Source organism: Acinonyx jubatus, chromosome E3, assembly GCF_027475565.1.
Source record: "Acinonyx jubatus isolate Ajub_Pintada_27869175 chromosome E3, VMU_Ajub_asm_v1.0, whole genome shotgun sequence".
In the NCBI taxonomy this organism is placed as follows: Eukaryota; Metazoa; Chordata; class Mammalia; order Carnivora; family Felidae; genus Acinonyx; species Acinonyx jubatus.
The window spans coordinates 31,150,764-31,178,694 of record NC_069398.1 but is presented as its reverse complement, the minus strand read 5'-3'; the positions used below and the strand labels follow the sequence as shown (position 1 = coordinate 31,178,694).

The 27,931-nt window shown below is 46.3% G+C and overlaps 2 protein-coding genes across 4 annotated transcripts in view; both read left to right on the top strand.

The window, feature by feature from the left end:
• The first annotated feature begins 13 nt into the window (after window positions 1–13).
• On the top strand, window positions 14–27,931 carry PMS2 (PMS1 homolog 2, mismatch repair system component). Of its 3 annotated transcripts, XM_015080797.3 has the most exons (15): window positions 14–181; window positions 2,033–2,172; window positions 2,792–2,878; window positions 3,301–3,403; window positions 4,141–4,324; window positions 7,362–7,529; window positions 8,311–8,408; window positions 10,113–10,212; window positions 11,329–11,413; window positions 12,482–12,637; window positions 15,305–16,190; window positions 20,522–20,689; window positions 22,949–23,049; window positions 23,257–23,426; window positions 26,156–27,931. In XM_015080797.3, exons 1-15 carry the CDS (start codon window positions 159–161, stop codon window positions 26,297–26,299), a joined length of 2,613 nt encoding a protein of 870 aa, XP_014936283.3. In that variant the 5' UTR covers window positions 14–158; the 3' UTR covers window positions 26,300–27,931. The 3 variants fall into 3 exon arrangements, with proteins under 3 accessions (XP_014936283.3, XP_026898045.2, XP_026898046.2); XM_027042244.2 differs by lacking the exon at window positions 14–181 and having other exon boundaries at window positions 731–2,172; XM_027042245.2 differs by lacking the exons at window positions 14–181; window positions 20,522–20,689 and having other exon boundaries at window positions 731–2,172.
• LOC106981222 (radial spoke head 10 homolog B-like) overlaps window positions 27,778–27,931 on the top strand; it is a 63,079-nt gene continuing 62,925 nt past the window's right edge. The window contains exon 1 of the mRNA XM_053213599.1: window positions 27,778–27,931. The gene's annotated coding sequence lies outside the window, so the exon portion shown is untranslated.

The following is a 27,931-nucleotide window of genomic DNA, read 5'->3' as shown; positions in this document are numbered from 1 at the left end:
AGCAGGAAGGAGGTGTGGGAATCGTCGGCTGCCCCATCCGGAAGGGGCGGGGCACAGTGTCGGAAGCGACCAATGGGCAGCCGGGAGGCCGAGCCTCCGTGGGAGCGGCGACGGCGGGAACTGTCCCGAGTCCCGGAGGTGGGTCACATTCTGGATCCATGGAGCTAGCCGAAGGGCCAAGGTGAGAGGTGCTTGCAGTGTCCCCTCGCGGTCGCTCTCCCTGAGGTCCACGGCGTTCCAGATTCCTGGAATGGAATGGAAGGAGGACGCAGCGTTGGGCGAGCCGGCGCGGAGGCCCCGGAGCGAGCCCCCCTACCTGCTGCCCTTTGGGCTCGGCGGGAGCATCCGGTCGGCTCCGTGCAGACTCTGCTCGGACGCCGCCACACGTCCATGGACTGGAAGCCGGAGCACGAAGTGCCTGGAGACTGAATTCATTTTTTCTCTGCCTGGTTTCTTTCTTTCCTTTTTTTGAAAATTGAGGTTATTTTGGGGAGGCTTCAAGGCAAATGCTAATTTGCATAGCCGCACCGTTTTTGAAAATGCAGAACTTTTGTATCTCTTCGAGTATGTCATTGCTGGTTAGTAAACTGCATGCAGTTCAGAGCGGCGAATCTTCAGCTAGCACTGTTGAATTCAGTGTCAGCTTCCTGAACCCAGATTCGCGGTCTGTGTTTAAATGTTTCATCCCCAGTCCTTAAAATAAGTATCAGAAGTGGACTTGTTAGCCAAATAAATAAGTTTAAGAGATACTTCTTTCCATTTTATATTGTCATCTGCAGTTTCCACATTTAAGAGAAACCTGAGCGAAATTTTTTTCAAGGTAGAATGAAGAGTAAAGATGTTTGTTCCCTTTATCTTATAAGAGTTTATCGAAGGTCTGCTGTGTGTTAGATGCTGTGGGAGAAGACCCAAAGATTTCTCTCCCATGGAGGCTTCTGGGTTCTGTTACATCCACATTATCAATTAAACTGCTTACAAGAAATTGCTAAATCAACGAACATAAGGAATACGTTCTTGGGATGACAGGAGTTTGCCAGGCAGAGGAGGAAGAGGGGAGCAGTCTAGACCAAAAGATTTGTATGTGTGTCTAAAACAGCTTGTGATATTCAGGAAACAGTTTGCTATTACTAGAATGTAAGGGAGTTGGTGAAGGGAGAGGATTGGAGAGAATGAGAGAAAAGTAGACTGGGGTCCAGTTAGGACGAGATTTTAAACTTAATATTGGAGACAGTGGGACGCTAGTAGATTTTTCAAAAAAATTTTTTCCTAAAGTTTATGTATTTTTTTTAGCAATCTGTATGCCCAAGGTGGGACTTGAACCCAGGACCACAAGATCAGAAGTCCCATGCACCTCCGACTGAGCCAGCCAGGTGCCCCAACAGTAGTAGATTTTTCAGCAGAGAAATTATTTGGCCAGATTAATGATTTTTAAACTGATGGTTTCATGGAAGGTGGATTGGAGTAGGGAGAAAGTGGAAACAGATTGGTTGGGAAACTCTTAAAGCAGGTATAGCAAGGACTTTGGGGGAGTCTTTGCTACGGCAGCATCCAGCAGCCTGGATTGGGAGTGGAGATTCAAAGGCTTCTTTGGGAGCAGTAATAGAACCAGTACCCAGTTTCTAAGATGGTTTTGATTTTAACATAAACGCTGTGTATTTCCCACCATACTTGTGGTTTTTCAAATCGTGTGAGAAATGTTGCTTTCACTTTTCGGAAGAAGATCCCATTGTTGCCAAAGATTATTGACCTGTAGGTTTAAGGGTACATGTGTCTCCTCCGTGTAGATCCTAGTATAATAAATTTCTAAATACCCATTACATTTGAAGTATCTATTCAGATTTTTTGACAAATGTGTAAGGATCGTAGAACAACGTTTATATTTAAGAATATGCTCAAGGGATATGTTAATATAATAAATGAACATGTTAGATACATTGACTATTAACGGAGGTGAATCATTTCCCGCAGTTAAAGCCAGGATGAAAACACATAAATGCATATTTGCTTTGTTTCTTGTAACTGGTGTCTTTAGTACAGAACTTGCTAAGGCCATCAAGCCTATCGATCGGAGGTCAGTCCATCAGATTTGTTCTGGACAAGTAGTACTGAGTCTAAGTACTGCTGTGAAGGAGTTGGTAGAAAATAGTGTGGATGCCGGTGCCACTAATATTGGTAAGTTTAGAAGAGTTTTAAGCCACAGGAAATAACCAGTTTATACTGTATTATTCAGGAAACATTTGTGATTGTAATAGGACAACCAGATGTTGATATACTGAGAAATTACTATGTTTTAAACTTAAATTTAGCGTCTTTTATGTGCCTAGGTAGGTAGTAATAATAAAAGCAGTTAACTTTTATTGTGTTCTTACTAGTGCCACACAGCTGTTTCTAATCTGCCGAATAACCGTATGAGATAGGAATTATTATCACTACTATATTCATTTTATAGAACAGAAAATGAAGGCACGGGAATTTACTTTGAGGTCATAGAGCTAGGAAAATGTGATTCCAGGAAGTCTGATTGCAGAGCCTTTTTTCCGTAATGACTCTTGAAATTATCCTTTTGAAAGAAAGGTAGAAAGGAAGGAAAGAGAGAAAAGAGAAAACTATTTTATCTGGGTTAGTAAATTGCCAAGAAGTCCTTTTAAAGAAAATGAAATACACAAAATGACAGTAGTACATTTAAGTAAGTGTAATTATGATTCTAATTTGTGTTACATAAGTTATAAGTAATGTGAGTATAAAGGCTTTTTTACATGGATCAAATAAATTAATTTGTTAAACTTTTTAGATCTAAGGCTCAAAGACTATGGGGTGGATCTCATTGAGGTTTCAGACAATGGATGCGGGGTAGAAGAAGAAAACTTTGAAGGCTTAAGTAAGTGGAGTTTTTCTAATCTTTTTTTCTTTTTCTTTCTTTTTTTTTTTTTTAGTGTTCTACTTATGTTTTGAGAGAGAGACAGAGTACGAGTGGGGAGGGGCAGAGAGAGAGAGGGAGACACAGAATCAAAGCAGGCTCCTGGCTCCGAGCTGTCAGCACAGAGCCCGACGCAGGGCTCGAACTCATGAGATGTGAGATCATGACCTGAGCTGGAGTTTGATGCTTAACGGACAGGCACCCAGGTGCCTCTAGTCCTATTTTTAAATATTTGAGCAAAATGTTTCCAAACTTTGAGTAACACTGTCTTAGGAAACACAAAAACAGCTTTTTAAAACCAGTTGCTTTGGTAGGTGTGGTATTTATTCAGGGGTATATATCCCTTGAAATATTTTTGGTCTTACTGTGTACCTCTCTTTCAGCTCTGAAACATCACACTTCTAAGATTCAAGACTTTGGTGACCTAACTCAGGTTGAAACTTTTGGCTTTCGGGGGGAAGCTCTGAGTTCACTTTGTGCACTGAGGTGATAACAATATTTTTATCCACTAACTTGACCCCTTACGAAAATCTCTCTGAACCTGAAAACGTGGGGTTAGAATCATTGTTGTTTATACTTCTCCATCCTGAGTGTCTCAACTTCAAACTTCCACATTCTGTTTTATCTTACTGCCAATCTAAGTGGTAATACTTCCGAAATGTAAGCAATGAAATGAAATAGTATTGTAAAAGAATTATTACCCTTGTTAAAGCAGTAACTTCTCAATTTTAAAATGGCACGTAGATAATAAGTTACAGATGTGTTGGTTTTGATTTATTTCAGTGTTTAGGAAAAAATTTAACCGAAATACTTATCATATATAACAGAGTCTAGGTTTTTATGAATAATTACTTACACTTTGGAACTATAATATTTTTTGGATCCTTGTTAAAAGTTTTGTTAAACCAGTAGGAATAAAACTGAGAAATAAATCTTTATTTGTTAATATGTAAGCTGTGAGATCTTTTATTTTGCTGTTTAACCATAAAAACAAGTATCAAAGCTTTCATCAAAACAAAGCATTTATAGACCTCTCTGTCTTACTATTAGGCGCCAAGATTTAGATTCTATGATGACCCCTCACCCATATAAACTTTCTCGATTATCTCAGAGGGATCAGCATTTTTTCAGGAGAGGTTTTAGAGAACAGAAGTGGGACAATGAGCATGTGATGTCCAGCGCCTGTCAGTGTCTGACCGTGTCGCACCTGCTCTCTCTCACAGCGATGTGACTATTTCTACCTGCCACGCATCCGCGAAGGTCGGGACTCGGCTTGTGTTTGATCACAATGGGAAAATCGTCCAGAAAACCCCCCACCCACGACCTAGAGGGACAACGGTCAGTGTGCAGCAGCTATTTTATACACTCCCTGTGCGCCATAAGGAGTTTCAAAGGAATATTAAAAAGGTACGTTAGGGGCATCTGGGTGGCTCAGTCGGTTAAGTGTCTGACTTGGGCTCAGGTCACACTCTCGCGGTTCATGAGTTCGAGCCCCAAGTCAAGCTCTGTGCTGACAGCTTGGAGCCTGGAGCCTGCTTTGGATTCTGTGTCTCCCTCTCTCTCTGCCCCTCCCTTGTTCGCGCTCTCTTTCTCTTTCTCTCAAAGATAGATGAACATTAAAAAAAGAAAAATGTACAGTAAATCCAGAACTCCAGCCTCTGAGAGCATTGATACACATGTAGTGAGAGATCTACCACACTAATGTGCACTGAAATTAACTCTTCAGATGATTCTCTTCCCTGAGTTTTTTGGGGCGTGCTTAGTTTGTCTTTTCCTGACCGAAGACTGAGCTTGAGGTTGATGTATCCTCTCTTTTTTTCTTGGAAGAAAAAAAAAAAAGTCATTAAATCATATTTATTAGGTGTTCTAACATGGGAATGAATTCTTTAAGAAGTAACCTTTTTCATTCTGTCTGTAGTTTTTAATAAGATGTTTTTCTTGGTTTCCTGAAAAATGAAGTGTTACAACTTTTATGAATTTGAATGGAAATGAAATAAATATATCAATTGTGCTTAAAAAGCAGTTCTAGGGGCGCCTGGGTGGTTCAATGGGTTAGACGTCCGACTTCGGCTCAGGTCATGATCTCACAGTCCATAAATTCAAGGCCCATAAGTTTGAGCCCCGCGTCGGGCTCTGTGCCGACAGCTCAGAGCCTGGAGCCTACTGCGGGTTCTGTGTGTCTGCCTCTCTCTGCCGCTCCCCCACTTGCTTGCTCTCTCGCTCTCTCTTTCAAAAATAAATGAACATCAAAAAGAAAGCAGTTCTAAACTGTGCAGACGTGTATTTATGTGTGTCTGCGTATATACATGTAATCATATAGTTTTGTAAAAGCAAAGCAGTTAGCCGAAATATGCATAGGAAGAAGGCTGGAAGGGAAGACATGTGATTGTTACCAGTGGTTATTGATGCATGTGCGATCACAGGTGCTTTTTGCTGTCTTCCTTGCACTTTTCTCTTTTGTGTATCTATCTTTTTATAATCAAAAAGTTATTTAAATGGATGCAGCTAAACACTGTCTTGTACAGCAATTTGCACAAGTTATAGTGCAAATTTTACAAGAATGTATATTTACTGTGGATAAAACCATTTTTTCATTTTTATTTAAAAATTAAAAATTTTGAGGTGCCTGGGTGGTTCAGTTGTTTAAACATCTGACTTTGGCTCAGGTCATGATCTCTCAGTTCATGAGTTCGAGCCCCACATCAGGTTCTGTGCTGACAGCTCAGAGCCTGGAGCCTGCTTCGGTTCTGTGTCTCCCTCTCTCACTGCCCCTACCCCGCTCATGCTCTCTTTCTCTCTCGAAAATAAATGAACATTAAAAAAATTTTAAAAACCAAAAAAAATTAAAATTTTTTTGTATAGAAAAAAATTATTATTCATTTTTTATATCTCATGGTAAAAAAAATCAGTGCCTCAAAAACTATAGGAATAAAGAACTTATACTTGCTGGAAAAGACCCTTGTTAATAGTGTGATATATGTGTTTCCAGGCTCCTTTTAATTTCATGTATTTACAAATCTTGAGAAAAAAAATGCAAGATAAATTAATATAATGAAATGAAACAATACAGAATATAAAGATGTAAGTAATACAGGAGTATATGTAGTAGAAAGTTGAGATTGAGGGGCGCCTGGGTGGCTCAGTCGGCTAAGCGCCTGACTTCAGCTCAGGTCATGATTTCGTGGTCCGTGAGTTCGAGCCCCGCGTCGGGCTCTGTGCTGACCGCTCAGAGCCTGGAGCCTGTTTCAGATTCTGTGTCTCCCTCTCTCTCTGCCCCTCCCCTGTTCATGCTCTTGTCTCTCTCTGTCTCAAAAATAAATAAACGTTAAAAAAAAAATTAAAAAAAAAAAAAAAAAAGAAAGTTGAGATTGTGTCTGTCTGCCTCCCAGAGTTTGGTGTATATCCTTTAGACTGATATACAGGTGGAACCTTTATTCCATAGAATGGAGAATAAAGTCCGATCTTTGATTTTCTTTTGTAAAGGTTTTTATTTATTTATTTTTTTAATGCATACGTTTTATTTTTTTTCTTAACAATTAGGATCACATTATACGTTACGGTTCTATAACTTGACCATTTCTATAGTATGTCGTAGGTATCTTTTTTGACCGTGTATTTTTTTTGGCTGACTCGTTACTTTATTCTCTATCATTCTGCCATTATATGGATATACCATAATTTATTAACTCCTTGTTGATGGTAGCTTTTTAATTTTTTCTTTTTAATTTTTCACAATTACAGGGGCACCTGGGTGGCTTAGTCAGTTAAACGTCTGACTCTTGGTTTCAGCTCAGGTCATGATCTCACAGTCTGTGAGTTCAAGCCCTGCATTGGGCTCTGCACTGATGGTGTGGAGCCTGATTGGGATTTTCTCTCTCTCTCTCTCTCTCTCTCTCTCTCTCTCTCTCTTTCTCTTTCTTTCTTTCTCTCCCTCTCTTTCTCTCTCTCTCTCAAAAAATAAACATAAAAACATTTTTTAATGAGAGAAAAAACAGTTTGACCTAATTGACTCACTGTCTGATGAAATAACTTTTAAATAAACTTTTTTTCACAATTACAGACTGTTTCAGTGAACATTTTTGTAATATATCTTTGATTATTTGTGCCAGTCATTCTACAAGGATAAATTTATAAAGGAAGGATTACCAGGTCCAGTGGAATGCACTTTTTGATTTTTATAGCAGTGGGCGTGGACATCGTGGACACAAGAGAAGTGTGGTTAGGAACCTAAGCCTCTTGAGCTCTCTCTTATACTACGTGTGAGGGTATACGTTGAATACAAAGGTATACATGCATAAAGGTATTCACAGCTCCTTCTGTCAGGAACAGTTTTTCTTCTTTGTGCGCCGATATGAGAACCTTGAGTTGGATGTTTTAACTTGAACCATGTAGTTTTTGTAGGATTAAAGTAACGTCGAGTCTCGTATTTGTGTTTTTTAAACAGGAGTATGCCAGAATGGTCCAGGTCTTGCAAGCATACTGTATCATTGCAGCAGGCATCCGTGTAAGTTGCAGCAATCAGGTTGGACAAGGAAAACGCCAGCCTGTGGTTTGCACAAGCGGAAGCTCCAGCATAAAGGAGAATATTGGATCTGTGTTTGGGCAGAAACAGGTAGTGGTGGCCAGTTATTTAAAAAACATTTTATTCCTCTAGTAATTATGGCAGGTTTCCCTTGTCCTTTCCAAAGACGAGAGAAGGAAATCCAATAATTGATTTTGTTTTTTAGGATTTTTATTTTATTTCATTTTTTATTTTTTTTAAAGAGAGAGAGACAGATGGGGGGCGGAGAGCAGAGGTAGAGAGAAAGAGACTCTTAAGCAGGCTCTACACTCAGCACTGAGCCTGACTTGGGGCTCGATCCCACGACCAGGAGATCATGACCTAAGCTGAAATCAAGAGGGACGCTTAACTGACTGAACCACCCAGGCACCCCTAAAGATTTTTATTTTTAAGTAAGCTTTATCCCCAACGTGGGACTCGAACTTAAAACGCTGAGATCAAGAGTCGACTGCTCTGTCGACTGAGCCAGCCAGGAGCCCCCAATAATTGATTTCTTAATTAGGTACTTACCACAAGAGTTAATGCTGAGAGCTGAAAGATTTTTTTATTTTATTCTTCCAGAGAATAAAACCCTCCTTTTACTCTGCATCTGAAAAAGGGTGTTGTGGGCAATGTATTGATTATGGATAAGTATGCGCTCAAGTGGTCCATCCTTCTGATAAAAAAATCAAAATTTCAGTTATGAGAGCTGCCAGAATCAGCCACCGAGATTCCTTGTGCTCTTACCCTGAGTGGCCTGACCAGGAAAAGCAAACACACAAAACCCTTCCTTTCTGAAATTAGGTTCATCCTAATTTTGTTAGGAATTAACTGTGAGTCTTGTCTCTTTTAGCTGCAAAGCCTCATTCCTTTTGTTCAACTGCCCCCTAGTGACTCTGTGTGTGAAGAGTACGGGCTGAGCCACGGTGATGCTTTGCAGACTCTGTTTCGGTGAGTAGATTGCTGCTGGGAAAATTACAATCAAACATTTTGTCTGGGTATGTATGTATGTATGTATTTGTTTTGAGAGAAAGATAGCACAAGCAGGGGAGGGGCAGAGAGAGAGAGAGAGAGAGAGAGAGGGAATCCCCAGCAGGCTCTGTGCTGTCAGCGCGAAGTCTGAAGCAGGGCTCGAACTCATGAACCCATGAGGATCACGACCTGAGCTGAAATCAAGAGTCAGACACTCAGCCAACCGACTGAGCCACCCAGGTGCCCCTGGAGGCTTTTGTTTTTAAAGATCGTGATTTTAAGGTTTATAGTTTTTGTATTCGTTGTAAAGTTATAGGCATTATTATTGCTGAGAAAGAGAATTTTTATAAAGGGGTCCGTTACTTAATTCGTTCAATATCCTGGGTCCCTGGTGCACTTGAGGGGATTTCCTATTGAATTCTTTGGTTTCCTATTGATTTCCTATTGAAACCTTTGTAGTAAGGAAACTGCTTAGTGACAAATTAAAGTAATTTTTAATTTACATATATGTTTTGCCTTATGGGGATTTGACAGAGCGGAATAGTGTTTCCTTTCATTCATGCCTTACCCAGTATCTTGTCCACTGTCACTACTCTCAGGGTAAGAAAAATTGGCATTGCCCCTACTTGGGATTGGCCTTGTGATGGCCCACGCCTGCTCACTGTCTACTTGCCCCTGGCTCACATGCAGAGATTCATTTCTTTTGCGTGCACACCATTCTTACAGAGTGCAGAGTGCACATACCCCGGTAGATCACAGGCAGAGGGAGCACTGTAATTTTTTTTATTTTAGAGAGAAAGAGAGAGTGAGTGCGTTGGGGTGAGGGGCTGAGGGAGAGAGCGCAGCGCCCCAGCGCAGAGCCTGAGTCGGGGCTCCATCCCACAACCCTGGGATCGTGACTGGAGCCTAAATCAAGAGTTGGGTGCTCAACTGACTGAGCCACCGGGTGCCCTGAGGAAGCTCTTTAACAATACCTTAGGAGATAGGAGTTTGCTGATGGAGAACAGATTGTCTTGTCTTGTCTTTTTTTACTTTAAAACTTTTTTTGAAGTTTATTTAGAGAGACCAAGAAAGTGAATGGGGGAAGGGGCAGAGAGAGAGAGAGAGAGAGAGAGGGAGACATTGAATCCCAAGCAGGCTCCGCACTCAGTGCAGAGCCCGATGCAGGGCTTGAACCCACTAACCACGAGCTCTTGACCTGAGCTGAAATCAAGAGACGCTTAACCCACCGAGCCACCCAGGCGCCCCAAGGAGAACACATTCTAAAAGGGCAGGGAGTGCACGCAGAAATCCTGAATACAAGTAGTTGAGCTCCCTGGGCAGGTGGTGGGGACAGCTTGAAGATTCTAGAATGTGAGTTTTGGGTGAGACTCCTTCCTTGCATAGAGGCCAAGAATTTAATAGGGCAAGTGAGAGAAGAGCTGAAGCAAATCTGTTTTGAACCCACTGCATTTCCTGTGGTGGATTCATTGACCGTAGGAGCTGTAGAACATGCCAGAAGGTCTGTGTCCTTTTTATGATTTATCAGAGTGGAACACGGACACGCATCAACTGAAATGTTAATACTTATCAGTGTGTAACCAGGTGTTATATTTTATTTTGTTTTTACTTTATGAATGTGCCCTCTGACACGTTACTGTTTCCATTCTGGAATCCTGTCCTTACTGTGTGAACATTGTACAGCATCTCTGGTTTCATTTCTCACTGTGCTCATGGTGTTGGAAGAAGCTCAACAGACAGACAGTTTTTCTTTATCAATCGGCGGCCTTGTGACCCGGCAAAGGTATTTTTTTTTTTTTTTTAATGGTTGTTTTTTGTTTTTTGTCTTTTTTGAGAGAAACTGAGAGAACACAAACAGGGGAGCGACGGAGGGGGTGGAGAGAGAGAGAATCCCAGCAGGCTCAGCCCTTGTCAGCACAGAGCCTGATGCGAGGCTCAATCCCGCGTCTCTGGGATCATGACCTGAGCCAAAATCAAGAGTCAGACAGACGCTCAACTGACTAAGCCACCCAGGCGCCCCTAGACTGGTCATCTTGATAGGGTTTTAGTGTTTCGGTTTTGATTTTGCATTTTCAGCAATATTGTACCTCGGTCATAGATTCTGTTTTCTTGTGGCACTTGAAAGTGACTTCTGTCTGTTGGATATGGTTCAGTATTGTGCATGGTGCAGTTTTATAGTTTATCTCCAACACTTTTAACAATTATTACAGAATCACATAAATACATTTCTCTGTACGTTGGAGTGTGTTTAATGAGCATTTAAATTGCACCTGCAGCATGTTGGCACTGAAGTTAAAATAACATAATAAACAGATAAATAAATAGGCTGCACCTACATCTTTTGACATGTCTTCAAAAGCAACTTTGGATTGGAAAAAGATTCAGGTTTAGGGATTGATGACTAAAAATATCCCTTTGAGGGGCATGAGGAAACTTTTTTTGGGCAATGGATAGATATATTGATTATCTTGATTATAATCTTACTGATCTTGATTGTAAACTTGTCAAACTGTATAGTTTATTTTTTAAACATTTTTTTAAGTGTTTATTTATTTTTGAGAGAGAGAGGGAGACAGCGTGTGCATGCAAGTCAGGGAGGGGCAGAGAAAGAGGGAGAGAGAGGATCTGAAGCCAGCTTCATGCTGATAGCAGTGAGCCTGATGCGGGGCTTGAACTCACCAACTCTGAGATCGTGACCTGGGCGGAAGTCGGATGCTTAACCGACTGAGCCACCCAGGCACCCCTCAAACTGTATACTTTAAATACATGTAGTTTATTGCAGGCCCCGCTCTACCTCAGTCAATCTGTTAAGATACAGCCGTGTAGTGGCTGATTAGAGCAGCGTGTTGGGGGACACACAGGAATGTTTGTTCTTTTTTAACTTTTGTTTTGTACGTAGGTTTCCAGACTTGTGAACGAGGTCTATCATATGTATAATCGCCATCAGTATCCATTTGTTGTTCTTAACATTTCTGTTGATTCAGGTAAGTTCCACTGAGCTTTTCGTCACATTGGTAACTTACCCCTAAAAGAAAAAAATGAAATCATAAAGCCATGATATGACCAGAAAGGATTTTTGTGGCAACAGTTAATGGCAGTGTATTTTTTGTTTACAGACTTTTAATTATATTGTATAGACTTTTATTTTTTATACAGGCTTTCTTGCTTTCTGCTTGAGACCAGGTTAATGCTATTATTAGAAAAATAGGACTTTTTCATGGCACCTAAGGGAGAAAGCAAACCAAATGTTCCCCCGATTTTAAAAATAATGCTATTTTTCTTCTGATTGGGAAAATTCTGCTTTATTGTTATCTAGGATTTTTTCCTAGGTACTTAGAAATATGTGCACGCCTTAAAATACGTAATGCTATATATATATATCCCTACTCATATCGTTTATAAAAGGGAGAAAATAACTTTGGGAAGTTCGTATCAAGCTCTTTATCCTTTGACATAAATGGTTTTTTTTTTCCATGTCCTAAGAATTATTCAGAAACATGATTTTAACATCTGTACTCATTATATTCCAAGGTACAGATGTATCTTAAACTTTTTAAATTCTTAGCCTTAATTTAGCTGTCTTCAGTTTTTAGAAATTTAAATACTATCCTTATATTAAATTGTTACCTATATCATTGGTAATTTCTTTAAGATACATTCCTGGTACTAGAATTAGTGTGTCCATGACTAGGATCGGGCTGTACTCATTTACACATCTAGAGCCGTGTATTGGGTAGTGTCATTTTTAACCAAACTCAGTGGGCGATACTAGAAGGATCTTATTTTGGTGTGCGGTCTTCTATCCTATGTTTTCATGTGTTTATTTGCTCTTTCTTTATTTTTGCAAATTAACTGTTCAGATACTTGCATATTCTATCCATTTAATAAACGGTTCATCTTTTCCTTGTTTCTCTGAAAGTGCTGATTTTACAGTTTATGAATATTAGTCTGGACACTGTAGTGTTTTTGGTAAGCACAAGAGAATAAAATAGATGGGGAAATTTCTGTTAAAGGTGGTTTTAAACATAAGTGTCTTTTTTTTTTGGCCTTAGAATGTGTTGACGTCAATGTTACTCCCGATAAAAGGCAAATTTTACTGCAAGAGGAGAAGCTTTTGTTGGCAGTTTTAAAAACATCTTTGATAGGAATGTTTGATGGTGATCTCAACAAACTTAATGTCAGTCAGCAGCCGTTGTTGGGTATTGAAGGTAAGAAAATACACAGGTGTATGGACAGCTTCTGAAACTCAGTATCCTTTTTTTTTTTAATTTTTTTAAATTAAAAAAAATTTTTTTAAATTTTTTATTTAATTTTTATTTAGAAGAGAGAATCTCAGGCAGGGTCTGCACTGATAGCATGAAGCCCAGTGTGGGGCTCCATCTCATGAACCGTGAGATCGTGACCCGAGCTGAATTCAAGATTCGGACACTCAAACGACTGAGCCGCCCAGGCGCCCCCAAAATCTCTGAGAGGATGTGTCACACTAGGCAGTGTAGAGCTGCAGATGTAAGGAAATTGGGTAACAAGAGAAATGGAAGGCACATTTGGCACATCCGGGGATGTGTTCTTACCAGGACTCAACCGTTTTCCTTTAATAAACACTCTTGATGGCTGCAAACCTTTTGTTAATTTCCAGAGTTCTGAGAAAAGTCGATTCTGACCATTTTTGCCCATTTTTCTCATTTCTTTACGGAGTGGGGAATTTCTGGGGGCCCTCGCGCTGCCATTTTCCCACCCGTCACCCCTGTGCCTTCTTCGCTGAGTGGCGTATGGGAATGAGCGTCGCCACAAAGCTGATTCAGGATGTGTAGTAGTGATAGGTACAGTCATTATTTCATTGCCTGGCCCTACGTGATCAGATATTTAAGTGGTTTTCTTCTTTTTTATCCAAACCAAGAGCAGCTGGACTTCTGGGAGGGGGCCCAGTGTTGAGCTCCAGCCGCCTTCTTTGGCAGAGGGAAGAGTTGGCCATTACCCCCGCCCCCCATGACCACATCTCCTTGGGGTGCACACTCTCTTCTGTCGGCCAGCCTGCCCTGATCTCCATGTCTGTATGTGCAGAGGTGGTGGGCGCCCATCAGTGCGTCTTCCGAGGGGGGAAGACCAGAGCTGCTGAGGAAGCTGAAACTAGAGTGTGGCAGAAGGCTAAGGTGACAGACGGGTGTGGCTCCCAGTGAGAGGAGAGGTTGTGGGATGACTTTGTGAGCTGAGGGTGCGAGGAGGAGCTGGAAGGGGCTTGGCAAGGGGGTGGGGGAGGGGGTGGGGGTGAGGGGGGGGTTGTTGGCAGGGATCCTGAGCCGCTCTGTCCTAACATTCCTTACACCCCAGGGGCGGGGAGAGGTCGATTTGGAAGAGAGCAAGCAGGCTCTGGTTTTGATAATCAGGGCATAAGGTGGAGGCAAAGCTCCCGAGGGGTGGAGTGGAACAGGAGCGCAGAAATCCGGGCAGTAGAGTGGCAGAGCTTCGCTTTGGACGTGGTGGGCGCCCGTGAGCCCTGGCCGTCCTCGGCGTGGGGTGGCGTGGATGTGGATATGCGTGGGGATGGAGTGGAGGCTGCTCCGCTGTATATACATCTCTGTGGAGGGGGCCACTCACAGACACGCTTCGCCAGACGCTACCCTCTAAGGAGAAACTGCTCAAAATACCGGTGCCTCTCGAAGCCCAGTTGAACCGATGCCCCTTTCGTCCGTTGTATTGAAAACAAACAAACACGAGTGTATCAGCCCTGAGGTCAAGAGATGGCACCGTAGAACCACCCTGCTACCCCTTCTGCTTGCGCCGACCCCCCGTGGTAACCATCTTCCTCACTTCTGACACCACAGATTCATTTTATCTGCTTTTAATTTCTGCTTTTTTGCATCTTCTTTCTCTCATTACCTTGTGGGGTCTGTCCATGTCACATGGCAACTCATTCATTCGTTCTCGTTGCTGTGTGGCATTCCGTTGTAGCTCTTTTTTTTTAATTTTTTAATTTTTATTTTTGAGACAGAGAGAGAGCGAGCGTGAACAGGGGAGGGTCAGAGAAAGAGGGAGACACAGAATCCGAAACAGGCTCCAGGCTCTGAGCCGTCAGCACAGAGCCCGACGCGGGGCTCGAACTCACGGACCATGAGATCATGACCTGGGCCGAAGTCGGACGCTCAACCGACTGAGCCACCCGGGCGCCCCTCCGTTGTAGTTCTTAACGGCATGATTTCTTTGTGGACGGTTGGGTTGTTATGGCCAGAGCGGCGGCCGTGGACACCCCTGTCTGTGGCTCTGGCGGGTGTGGGTGTGCCAGGAGCGCAGTGCCAGGCCACAGGCCTCCACCTGCAGATGCGTCGTGTTTAGATTTAGGAGCTACTCCCAGAAGGTTTCGCAAAGTGACTGTACCGATTTCACTACCACCAACAGTATTTACACCTTCCTTTTAAGCCTCATCTTTGAGAACTTTTGTCGATTGTTAAATTTTTGCCCATTCTGGTGATGGTACAGTAACGTTAAAGTGTGGTTTCAATTTGTATGTCCCTTACGATTAACCATTGTTGTATGTTCTGTTAGCCATCTCTGGATCCCGACTTTTGTAAAACGTATCCTCTTTTTAAAAAAAAAATTTTTTAACGGTTGTTTATTTTTGAGAGAGAGAGAGAGAGAGAAAAAGCACGAGTGAGGGAGGGGCAGAGAGAGAGAGGGAGACACAGAATCCAAAGCAGGCTCCAGGCTCTGAGCCGTCAGCACAGAGCCCGACGCGGGGCTCGAACTCATGAACCACGAGATCATGCCCTGAGCCGAAGTCGGCCGCCTAACTGACTGAGCCCGCCAGGTGCCCCCAGAAATACCCTCTTTCTCCACTTCAGTGCAGCCCCTGATACTCTCCTCTGCTCCTATCTACTCAGGTAACTTAATAAAAAAGCATTCGGCAGAAATGGAGAAGCCCATGCTAGAAAAACAGGATGATCCCGCTTCGTTAAGGACCGGAGGAGAAGCAAAGAGGGCAGTGACCATTTCCAGACTGAGAGACACCTTTTCTCTTCGGCACACGACAGAGACCAAGTCTCAGGGCCCGAACACCACCGAACCGAGACGGATTTCTCCGAGACAGAAGAGACACGTCCAGTGTTCTGGAGCTCCAGACTCCCCGTGTTTCCAGAAGTGCGCCTCGGGCACAGGCTCGTCCGGCCCTGGCGGGGAGGCGATGCGTTTGCGCGGGGGCCCCTGTGACCGCAGGGACGGAGCAGAGACGGGGCAGGACTCGGGGCACAGCCGCACTTCGGCCGGCCCGCAGGAAGGGCCCGGCACCCCAGCAACGGGCGGTCGGTCCGGTGGTGTCTGTGCAGCAAACTCCCCTGAGGACAGGTTTTCACAGGGAAACGCGGAAGCTTCTGAGAAGTTGCCTGAACTTGACCGTCGCCCTGCAGACACGGAGCGCGGTTCCAATCACGAGGACGGTGGACGTCAACATAGGGTCTCGCCTCCGCCCGTAGATGCATCCTCCCCAAGCACACGGCGTTTCAAAAAAGACGGCATTCCTTTGAATCCTGACGTCCCCCAAGGGTTGGTGATTGCGCAGAACACATCAGCGTCTCAGGTCGACGTGGCTGTTAAAATCAGTAAGAAAGTAGTGCCCCTGGCCTTTTCCATGCGGTCTTTAGCGGCACGAATAAAGCAGTTACGTCACCAAGAAAGGCCACAAGAAGGCGAACAGAATTACAGGAAGTTCAGGGCAAAGATCTGCCCCGGAGAAAACCAAGCCGCCGAAGATGAACTGAGAAAGGAGATAAGGTAACGTTCTTTCATAGGATGAGCTGCCGGAGGGGACGAGGCTGGTCCTTCCAGGCCCTGGTTTTGCTCCAGGGCCTGTCAGGATGGTCCTCCCTGGGGGCCTTCTCTGCACCACAGACGTGACATCTCCTGATGTCACACTTTCCCAAGCTTCTGTCTCCCCCTCTCCCGGCCCCCCTTTCTCTCTGCCTTCTCTGTGCTCCTCGAAGATTCTAATTTGGGAGTCTGTTTCCACTCACCGGATTGCTCATTAGCCCTACCGGTGCATCCTTGGTGATGCTGTTTCCACTCGCTACGTTTTCATTGCCCCTCATATGCATCAAATTAACTTTCTTTAAAGAGGTCTTTCTCGGTGAAACCTTTCAAGAATTGTTTCCTTAGATTTTCTTAGCACATCCTGTCCATTTAGTTCAAATTAATCAGGGCCTCCTCAACCCCGATCTCATTCCTCTTCCCCAAGGTTTCACAGTGACTCCTCCCTGCACTGAATCCATGGAGGTTTTAGTGGACATTACTATTTCCCATGATTCATTAAAAAAAATTTTTTTTAACGTTTATTTATTTTTGAGAGAGAGAGACACAGAGTACGAGCAGGGGAGGGCCAGAGAGGGGGACACAGAATCTGAAGCAGGCTCCAGGCTCTGAGCTGTCAGCGCAGAGCCCGACATGGGGCTCAAACCCACGAACCGTGAGATAGTGACCTGAGCTGAAGTTGGACGCTTAACTGACTGAGCCACCTAGGGACCCCTCCCATGATTCATTTTAATGCATATTAGGAAAAATTATAATTTATTATCAAACTTGCGATTTCCAGAAGATTGTGTAGGGTAAGGTTAAGGAAAAAAGAGAGTCAGTTTCAAGAAAACTGTTAATACTGATAACAGAAAACACTGGTCACCACCACTTTCTTGACAGTAATCACGTACAACATTGTAACTTCTAAAAACGATGACTTCTCTTGAAATATTTAACTTTGATTTTTTTTTTTTAATTTTTTTAATGTTTATTCATTTTTGAGAGACAGAGACAGAGCATGAGCGGGGAAGGGACAGAGAGAGGGAGACACAGAATCTGAAACAGGCTCCAGGCTCTGAGCTGTCAGCACAGAGCCTGACACAGGGCTCGAACTCACAGTTTGCGAGATCCTGACCTGAGCCGAAGTCGAGGCTCAACCGACTGAGCCACCCAGGCGCCCCTTAACTTTGATCTTTTTAAAGCATTGTATATGTTTTGTCTCAGTAGATACTGAAATGTGCTGTGTCCTATACACAGAGCACCAGTAATTACGTTGAAATTTTATGGCACTTTTGGTTTGGACTGCACAGGCTTTGCCTGATTTTGATAATCAGTTCTTCAACAGCAAGCGTTACATTAGATAATTCCCTTGATATTCATGGTGCCTAACATTGGGAAGGGTTTTTAGGAAATAGTTCATTTATTTATTTTTTCCAAAAGTTTACTTATTTTGAGAGACAGAGAAAGAGAGCACAAGCAGGGGAGGAGCAGAGAGAGAAAGAGAGTCCCAAGCACTGATGGTGTGGAGCCTGTTGCGGGGCCTGAAGATCATGACCTGAATCGAAAATCACTAGTTGGATGCTTAACTGACTGAGCCACTCAGGCACCATAGGAAATAGTTCCTTTAAATTGTGTGTGATTAAGGGGGGGTGAACATCTTTGGGTGGGGTCTAGGGCCTGTGAACGCTCAGGGACACAGTGAAGAGCTGGGCTCCTGGCTTACATGCACGATCATGGAACACGTGCTTGATGGAGAAAGACCTGTAAGGTGCCCAAAAGGCAAAGTAATTATGCTTTCTCTTTGGGTTCTTTTTTTTTTTTTTTTTTTTTTTTTGAGAGAGAGAGAGAGTGCACACATGAACGGAGGGTGGGGAGGGGGCAGAAAGAGAGAAAGAGATAGAATTCCAAGCAGGCTCCAGGCTCAGCACAGAGTCTGACTCGGGGCTCGATCTCACAGACTGTCAGATCATGACCTGAGCTGATCAGTAGTCGGACGCTCAACCGACTGAGCCCCCCAGGCGTCTGACCCTGGATGCTTTTAGCCTTCTCAGTGAGTGAAATCAACTGTAATTTTTAAAAGCAGTGATTTTAATTCAACAAATATTCATCGATCCCATGTTATGGTAGTTCTTGAATTTGGGGAACACAAAAGAACCGCTTAGGATGCTTGTTCAGAAAGCGGAACCCGTGGTCAGCCTCTGGAGATTCTATTTCAGTAGATGCGGTAGATCGTGGGTGTGGAGCCCAGGAATCTCTGTTTTTGCCAGGTATGAGAAATGCTGATCTACAGTGGGCCTGGCATTGGCATCTGGCCTTCGGTGCACGGCTGCTGAAAGGCCTTTTGTTCTGAGCTGTCCTGCCAATGATTTTCCCAAGACATGTCCGGAGCGGAAGATGAGACAGTAATTGAAATACTGTGGTAGCATTTACCAGCTTTTGTGTTTCTATTTTGAGTTATAACCAAAGAGAGCAAGTCGTAGTTTTGTTTCTTCTTCATTGTTTGAGCCTGATGCTACTTTTTAAGTTTACGGTGGGAGATACACCTGCAGAGACAGAATGCCTGTGTCTTCAGGCCAGTGCAAGTTCTTCCCACGGGGACTCTATCTGGGGAACCAGAGCCAGGGACTTGGTGTTGGTGCTGCTTACAGGTGTGTTGCGTCTCAGTTGGAATCCACTGTAGGCTCCTTACTTTGCAATCTCTGAGGCTGGACCATGTGAGCATCTCTGCTGGTGCACTTCTAGACTTTGTCAGTAGGGGGCGGTAGAGGGACGCCGCGAGAAAGCACCGGAGCCCGGCCTCTCCTTCCTTTTGGCTACCTTGGTCTTTTCCTCCTACAAGGCAGCTGCCAGCAGGAGGCCCAGCATTGCTCACTCTGTTTGCTACCCCTGTGTTTCTTAGCTAACTAGTTAATTACCTTCTACTAGTTTACCATACCTGGTTATGAATTTCCTCTGTTCAAATCGCTGGTGTGGTTTTTGTGTCTTGATTGGACTCTGACACGAAATTACTACCAGGGAATGGTCCCAGGAGATGCATCCTCACAGACAGGGTTTGGGGATTCGTTTGGTCCTGACCTTGGACTTGAGCTCAGTGTGAGCTCCTTGCCAACAGGAAATGGGAGCTTAGTAATCCATGGCACACGGAGGTGTCGCTGTCACACCATCACCCGCGGTTGACTGTGGCAGAGCTCCAAGCAAAGCAAGTCCCACGGGAGCCCAGGTGGGTGCTGTGGTGTGGAAGGGATCTTCCTCGCTGCTCTGGAGCACTCGCAGAAAGAAAGAACCGTCTCAGGTCTCAGCTCGAGTCCCGTCTGAGCACCACAGGGCGGATCCTCATGAAAACCCATTTTCACAAAATTTGGTTGTGTGGGGTACAGAATGGCAATGTCGTTTTTTCACGTGAAGATCTGTGGCGGTATCTGTCTTGTCTGCACTGACGCACGTAGTCATGAATGGAATTGGATTTTGAAGCCACCCACCAAAGGACCTGTCCGTGAGCTTGGCAAATGTTAGAAGGATTGATACCCAGGATTAGTGAAAAGGCACTTTTACACACTTAACAAATCTAGGGATTTATCGTACAGAAATACCCCCAGAATAGAGTGGATTTCTGTCCATGAACGTTTGCTGCAGCGTCGTTTGCGTTACTCAAAATGAAAACACCCGAAAGTCGTTCAGTAGAGGATTTGTCGGACAGGTTATGGTACGTGCTCGCAGTGAGCTCCCGTACGGCCACTAGAAAGAATGAAGCAGATCTACATGAATGGGTCTGAAAAAGCACTGAAGATGCCTTGTTAAGGGAGGGGCGTAGAACGGCCTGAAGAATTATGATTCCATTTTTGGGTTTTTTTGTTTTTTTTTAATATTTATTATGAGAGAGAGATAGAGAGCAAGCGGGAGAGGGGCAGAGGGAGGGAGACCCAGAATGCCAAAGCGGGCCCCACAATGTCAGAGCAGAGCCCGATGTGAGTCTTGAACTCACGAACCCTGAGATCATGACCTGTGCCGAAATCAAGAGTTGGACGCTTAAGTGACCCAGCCACCCAGGCACGCCCGGTTTTTTTTGTTTTGTTTTTAATATGTAAACAAAGGTCGGGGAACATACACACCAAATGAACAGTAGTTACTGATGCCATCTCTGGGGAGCTGGATGAACGAATGAATAACTAATGTTACCTTTAAAAGCGGGATTATTAGGGACTTTCTCTAGTTTATGTTTCTGTATTGTTCATTTTCCTGTTACAGTCTCTTTTATAATCAGAAAAGTAATCTTTTAAAAATCACGATGTCTCATAACGAACATTTTCCACATGCAGTAAAACGATGTTTGCAGACATGGAGATCATTGGTCAGTTTAACTTGGGATTTATAATCACCAAACTCAATGCAGATATCTTCATAGTGGACCAGCATGCCACGGATGAGAAGTACAACTTTGAGATGCTCCAGCAGCACACGGCCCTCCAGGGTCAAAGGCTTATCGCGTAAGTTCTTTCTGGTGTTCAGAATCTTCCGTGTTCTTGCACCCCTAAAGCGTAAGACCCGAGAGCGTATACGTACGTGTGTGTGTGTGTGTGTGTCTCTTTTTTAGCCACAAGCGTCCCTGTGGCCGATTTTTTTGCTTGTCACACAGCAGTCGTAACTGCCATCTCTTGAGTCCTTACTCTGTGCCAGGCACTGTTGAAACCATTGACACGCGTTAACCATTGACACGCGTTAATTCATTTAGTCTTCCCCAACCTACAAAGTGGCGGCTGTTACCATCAGCACTTCACAGGTGATAAAATGGAGGCTCCCGGACACAGAGGTTAGGTGACTTTCCCAAGTTCACACAGCTAATGTTCTTTATTTATCAAGCCCTTTACCTCTTCCGGTTGGCCAGAAAATCTGACGAAGGCCAGTTTATAGTACGTAACGTGTCTGTTTATAGCACATAGAATTTAGCTGTGCAGAAGGGTGGCGCTGCCTGTGTGTCTGTCCTCAGCTAGCATAGATCAAGTTCAGTGATTAGTCACCACAGAGCTTGGTATTTGTCTCTCCTTTGCCAACTCCTGTTTTAGGCTGACCGCTTTACAAGGTGGTGGGATGGTGTATCATGCAGACCAGAAGTCTTTTCTTAAGCCAAGTGATAGGAAGAGGTCATGGATTTTCATTTGGGAAGTTCAGCGACATAGAGAAATACACTGATATCCCAGTAGGAGTAAATCCTGGCACAAACAAACAGTCACTCAGCTGGGAGAAAGCACCGAGTTTACGGAGTAGTCCATTTCCTATGGAATGGTTGAATTCACTTACTTTCAGTAGGTATTAATGGTAATGGAAAAGACATTTATTTTTTAGTTTTTTTAACGTTTGTTTATTTTTGAGAGAGAGAGAGAGACAGAACGTGAGTGGGGAAGGGCAGAGAGAGAGGGAGACACAGAATCCGAAGCAGGCTCCAGGCTCCAGGCTCCGAGCTGCCGGCACAGAGCCCGAGGTGGGGCTCAACCTCATGAACTGTGAATTCATGACCTGAGCTGAAGTCGGACACTTGACTGACTGAGCCACGCAGGTGCCCAGTGTAAAGACATTTAATAAGCTACTTTCTCATACTGGATTCTTCCTGCCTCTTTCACAGAGGTCTTTTCTTTTTAGCCATTTTGCATAAATAGGGTCTTGCTTGTGACATTTCAGGTTGCCCCAGGTAGTCACAGATCACTTGGGGTCCCAGGTGGCCCATGCTCTAAGGATAAAGACTACAGGTCCTTCCTTTCCTACCAGGCCCTTCGTGGTCTGGCCCTCCCTAGGTCCTTCCTCTTGGTTCTCCATGCTTGAGCCACCTGGCCATCTCCTTCTCAGGCCGTTGACAGACCTGATGAATTCCTACCTGGTCATTAAGGAGAATGAAGTAGATCTTTTGTACGTGGCTCTGGGAACATCAGTGGGCCATCCTCGGGCCTTTGCACAGACTTGTCCCTGCCTAGAATGCTTGTCCCTGTGCTCACCCATCCATCCATTGGCTGATAACGGGCGCTCACCCCAGCTCTCAGCTCAGAGGTCCCTTCCTCAGAGACACCATCCTTGACTCCTATCTCCAGGCCCATCTCACTTGCTCTGGCTCTTACGGCGCTGGGCGCCTCTGCCTCCTGATTGGCAGTGTACTTTGTAATTACAGTTTGTGTGACTGCCTGTTTAGTGTCCTTCTTCCCCACTGGTCTCTTACTCCATGCCCATCCTTTCTCCTGCCCTTATCAGTTCCAACTGATTAAGCACTCGCTGAACCAGGAGGACCGGTGGACAGATTGCTACGTGGACAGATGGCGCGGTCAATGATGCAGGCTCGGAAGGGGCGGGATAGCAAAACAGATGCTCTGTGTTCTGCTTTCCGATGCCTGTGATGACCCAGCCGAGCTTTTCACCTGGTCTGTGTCGCAGGAAGGAAAAATAGCGTTTTTATGTTGTATTGTTGTCTTTAAGGAGTGGATTGAGAGAAACATGGGGTCACTGGGATGGGGTGGCAGGCTGAGGAAAAGCCAGCTGCTTTGGTGGTCATTTGAACTTAAAAAAAAAAAGAAGAAGAAAATTAACGGAAATTCTCAGGCAGTTACGTGACAGGAAAGGCACACGGCTGAACAAAGCGTTGTCGCTTACCTGGCTTTTTGAAAGGAATTCAAAGAAGCACGTATTGGCTTTGTTTCATTTCTGCTTTACGGCTAAATGTTTGACTTCGAGACTGGGTTTGAATCTCTTCTCTGTTTTTTCAGACCCCAGACTCTCCACTTAACTGCTGTCAATGAAGCTATCCTAATAGAAAATCTGGAAATATTCAGAAAGAATGGCTTCGATTTTGTTATCGACGAAGGGGGTGAGTGACGACGATGACGGGATTGTCCTGTCAGAGCCGGGAACGGTCTTTGAGGTGCCCTAGATAAGTATATTTTATCAGAGATGGACACGGTTCCCCCAGAAAGGATTTTGCCTCTGCCCTGTGTTTCAGTGTTTGTTACACACAGGCATCAAATGAAACGTACTTTTCGAATCGTGGACTCTTCTCCAAATTTTATTCTTCCAGCTCCAGTCACTGAAAGGGCGAAGTTGATTTCCTTGCCAACCAGTAAAAACTGGACCTTCGGACCTCAGGACATCGATGAACTGATCTTCATGCTCAGGGACAGCCCTGGGGTCATGTGTCGGCCTTCCCGTGTCAGACAGATGTTTGCCTCCAGAGCCTGTCGAAAGTCTGTAAGTCAACAACGCTCTTCTTCCAGGGCCCGGAGGGTCTGTTCGGGCCGGTGGTGGCACGAGTTCTCAGGCCAGCTGCTGACCAGGCAGTGCCGTCGACTGTGGCCGAGACTGCCACGGGTCATCATGTGTAATATGGCCACATCCTACTCTGCCAGTGTGATGTGCGAGCTGGGCGAGTCTGCCTTATCTCTGGCCTCTAACCCGTAATCGCTGTGACGTTTCACCGCCGCCGCTCAGCCTGTCCTGGAGGTGGTGGCGGTGGTGGGTCATCAGCCTGATGTCAGAGCGAAGCAGGTGCGTCTGGATCACCTGACCCCTGGGAGCAGCTGGGATGCCCTTCCTTCATCAGAGGCTCCACCCAGGTGCCGCCCAGGACACAGAGGGGACAAGGCAGATGAGGTCCCCCCCTCTTTGTGGAGTTTAAGGTTTCGTGGGGAGGAAGAGACTTAAGTCAAAGTAGTAACTTCTGATACCAGTAGGCCCAGAAAAGAAGTTAAAACCGTATGGGGACAGGGAGTAGCCTCGGCTCCCGGTCGAGCAGCTGAGATTGGGAGGCAGGGAAGGGCCATGTGAGGAGGACGCATCTGGGCTGACGCCTGGAAGGGGCATGGAGCCCCTCGGGGAAGAGCTCTCCTAGTAGAAGAAACAGCAGGTGCACAGATGGGGCGGGGGGGAGCGTGTGAGCCAAGCCAGAGGCGGCCTGTCCTGGAGGGGGTCCCGGATGTGAGCCGAGCAGCGTCGGGACCCACACGGGGTCTTGCGATCCTGGTGGGAACCGGGGAGCTCGTGCGGAGGGCTGGAAGGGCTGAGGCGCAGGCTGTCGTGGGGGCACCCGAACTTCCAGAACAAGGTGGAGGGGAAGCAGCAGCTTGCTCGCAGTTGGGGGGGTGGGAGGCATAAAAGCTGATTTGGACGTGTGGTATTTGAGGCCCCATGAGGCTGTAAGTGCAGGGGTCTGGAAAACGGTCAGGTTAATGAATCCGAGCTCGGGGGGAAATGTCAGTCGGGAAGCAAAGTTCAGGGGCACCGTGCAGCCTGGGGATTGGATGAAGTTCGGGGCGGGGTGAGGGGAGGATCTGACTTCCGGCCACAGGTATTTCTTTGATGAAGACAGTGTTGGTGCCCCCACCCCGGGGTCGGTGAGCAAGAGGCAGGGCAGACTGGCCTGGGCCGGTGGCCAGGCGGTTTAGAGTGTCCTGCCTTAAGGTGCCACACAGACTCGGGGAGCCACAGGCTGCCCTGCCCTCCCCACCCTGGCGGGGCCGCCGCACTGTGGCTCTTCGTCCTCCCGTCAGCACAGCTGCTGACCGTTGTGGGTGATCCTCTGCCGCACCCCGTGGGCCCGTGCCCTGCCAGCCCCTCAGCCCCTTCTGCTCGCTTGGCTCCTGCCACACGGCCACGTGCCACGTCCCCAGCCACACCAGCCTTCCTCCCACCCGAAGCCCTTTGCACTTGCCCGCCTCACATGCCGCCTTCACACACCCGCCCAGCTCCCTCCAGCCCTGGGCTCTCCCAGGTCCCCCACGGAAGTGGGCTTTCCCGGGTGCCATCCCCCCGCCCTCCCTGGGTGACACCTGTTTCTCTGTTGACTTGTCTGGGGTCTGTCCGCCCCAGTGAGGTGGAGCACCCCACGCACGCTGCCTCTGGTGCTATGCGTGGCACAAGGAAGAAGGAAGGTGACACACGTCTCAGGTTTGTCGTCTCACACCACCTCTCCTGGTTTCTCAGGGGCGCTGATTTCCAGTGCTTGCTGGGGGGCCCGCTCACCTCCAGGAGAGTTCAGCTAGAGATGAGCTGAGTGCTGTTTCATCAAGAGGAGGCAGGGACAGGAGCCTGAAGGGAGGGCGAGTGAGACGGGCAGTATCTGGGGAGGGAGGACCTGGGCAGAGGGCATGGCCAGCACCAAGGTCCCAAGGTAGGTGCTTGTGTAGTGCATCTGTGCGAGAGGAAAGGGGCAGGTGCCTTGGCTGCCTGTGGCTCAGTCAGTCGGTTAGGCGTCCCCCTTCGGCTGAGGTCATGATCTCACAGTTTGTGGGTTCGAGCCCCGCGTCAGGCTCTGTGCTGACAGCTCAGAGCCTGGAGCCTGCTTTTCGGATTCTGTGTCTCCCTCTCTCTCTGCCCCTCCCCTGCTCGCCCTGTCTCTCTCTCTCTCTCTGTCCTCTCAAAAATAAAACAGAAACATTAAAAAAATTAAAAAAGGAAAGGGGGTGCCGGTGTGCTGGAGAGGGGCAGGGAGGGATGCGCTCTAGCAGATGCAGGCACAAGGCCAATGAGGGGCCAAATCCGCCGATGCACGTGGGCTTTTACCCAGGTGAGCAGCGAGCGCTGGCAATGTGATCTGACAGCTTTTGAAAGGAATCACTGGCCGCTGAGTGGAGAACAGGTGGAGGGGGAAAGCGGGGAGGTCTTCAGAGGCCCTGTGATTGCCAAGGTGACAGGTCTGGGCGGCGGGAGGGCCGCTGAGACTGGTTGCATCCTGGACAGGTGTGGTCAGTGTCTGTAACAGAGGTGTGTTGCCGTAAAGGAGCCACGGAAGGGCTGGATTTCACAAAGCGGAGGGGGGCTGAGATATCAGCGGGTAGGGTTCCTCGGAGGAAGATTTTTGAGGGACCGCTGTTTTGAGTAGTCATCGTGTCCATCCTCGTTCCAGAGAAAAATGTTGCTGGAGAGGTGCTCTTGTACCCAAAGCCTTTGTAAAACTTGGAACCGTTGTGTCTCCTACTCAGGTGATGATTGGAACCGCCCTAAACACAAGTGAGATGAAGAAACTGATCACCCACATGGGTGAGATGGACCATCCCTGGAACTGTCCCCACGGAAGGCCGACCATGAGACACATTGCCAACCTGGATTTCATTTCTCAAAAGTGACAACATCTCTCGCTTTCTAGAATTGTACGTTTTATTGCAGATTTTTCCTTTTCAAAAGCAGGGTTTTAACGAGTCAGCTTGTTGCCAAATAAACCTGTTTGAAAAAAAAGAAAATGACCAGATCCACTAGAAACGATCTTGAAAACCTTGTCAAACCACGCGGAGCAGTGCTCGCACCGGCTTTTGTCCCGCACCAGAATGTGTGTGCGCACGTACAGGCAAGAGGAGCATGTCTTACAGAAACAGGAAGAACGCTTCGAAAGCCACCTGGGCCTCTGCTGCTGTGGCCTGAGGTATCTTAGTCAGCAACTTTCAGCCCGTAGTATGATTAAATTCATAATGGCTTTATTTCATAAAATTACGGTCCTTTTGGGTTCGGGGTTGTCCACCCGAATGCACATTAAATTAAAAAAAAAAAACAAAAAAAACCCAAGAGAGATTCTCTGCCCAGCTGGAGGAAGATGGCCAAGTGGGGCCTGGGGTCACTATTTTTAAATGTTCCCCGGCAAACGTTCGTAGACAAGGGGAAATAAAAGATTGACTTTTCTGTAACTTTAATGCTGTGATGTGGTTTTTTGGGGTGGGAATCGCAAGATGTTCCCGTTACTGGTCCTGAGAGCAGAAGCCCTGTTGTCAGATAACTTTTCGTGGAATCTCGTCCTGCCGGAGACGAAAGCAAGCCCCTGTGGACCCAGACGGCTGTGGGCTGCACAGTGACCAGTGTGGCCTCCCCCCCTACTCAGCTGCTATTTGCAAACTTAGAATTCCTTAGACGTATTGAAATAATCGAGTAATTATTGTCCTAAGTGCCTATGCTGTGGTGCCCTCCTACAGGATCTCATTTAATAGTTGCAGGAACTCTACAAATGGGGGTCTTAGGCCACCCCCCTTCCCTCACCGCTGTGTCCTAATCCGAGAGCCCTCAAATACGTGACCCAAGTGGCCAGAGGGGCTCTGAAGATGTGGTTGAGGGGAGGGTCATGAAGCGGGGCACGATCCTGGATTGGCCGGGTGGGCCCAATCTACCCCGTGACTTAAAAACTGGAGAACCTTTCTCAGCTGATACCGAGGATGTAGGAAGGCCGCGTCGAGAAACTGGAAAAACAAAGAGATTCTCCTCTGGAGCCACCGAAGGAACCAGTCCTGCTGGACTCCTAACTTAAAATCGCAAGATGATAAACTCGTGTTGCTTTAAGCCACTAAGTTTGGAGTAATTTGTTTACGGCAGTGGAAGCCGCCTGGATTCCTGTGTTATGGTGAAGATAAACGCTGCGAGGCCACGCGGCAATTAACAGAGCTGGGAAAACCTGCGTCAGGTGCGTCCAGCTCCAGGTTGCCACCTGGACTTCTGGACCAGAGGGGCCGAGCCTTGTGGCTCAGCGGCTTCTCGGCCGGCGGTCCCTTTAAGGGCGGGGCGGGGCCTGTGGTTGCCTGGAGACCAGCCTCGGTCGGGACGCTCCGCAGTCGCCGCACCATCTCTGCCTCCTCCTGGCTGCGCCCCTCCGGAGACCGGAGCCGGAGCCGGAGCCGGGTGGGCGCCCCGCCGGTGGTCCTGCGTGCGCCGCGGCCGACTTCCCGGTCAGGTCCGGCTCTTCCGCCGCCGGGCGGACGCGGCCCCCAGGACCTGAGCAG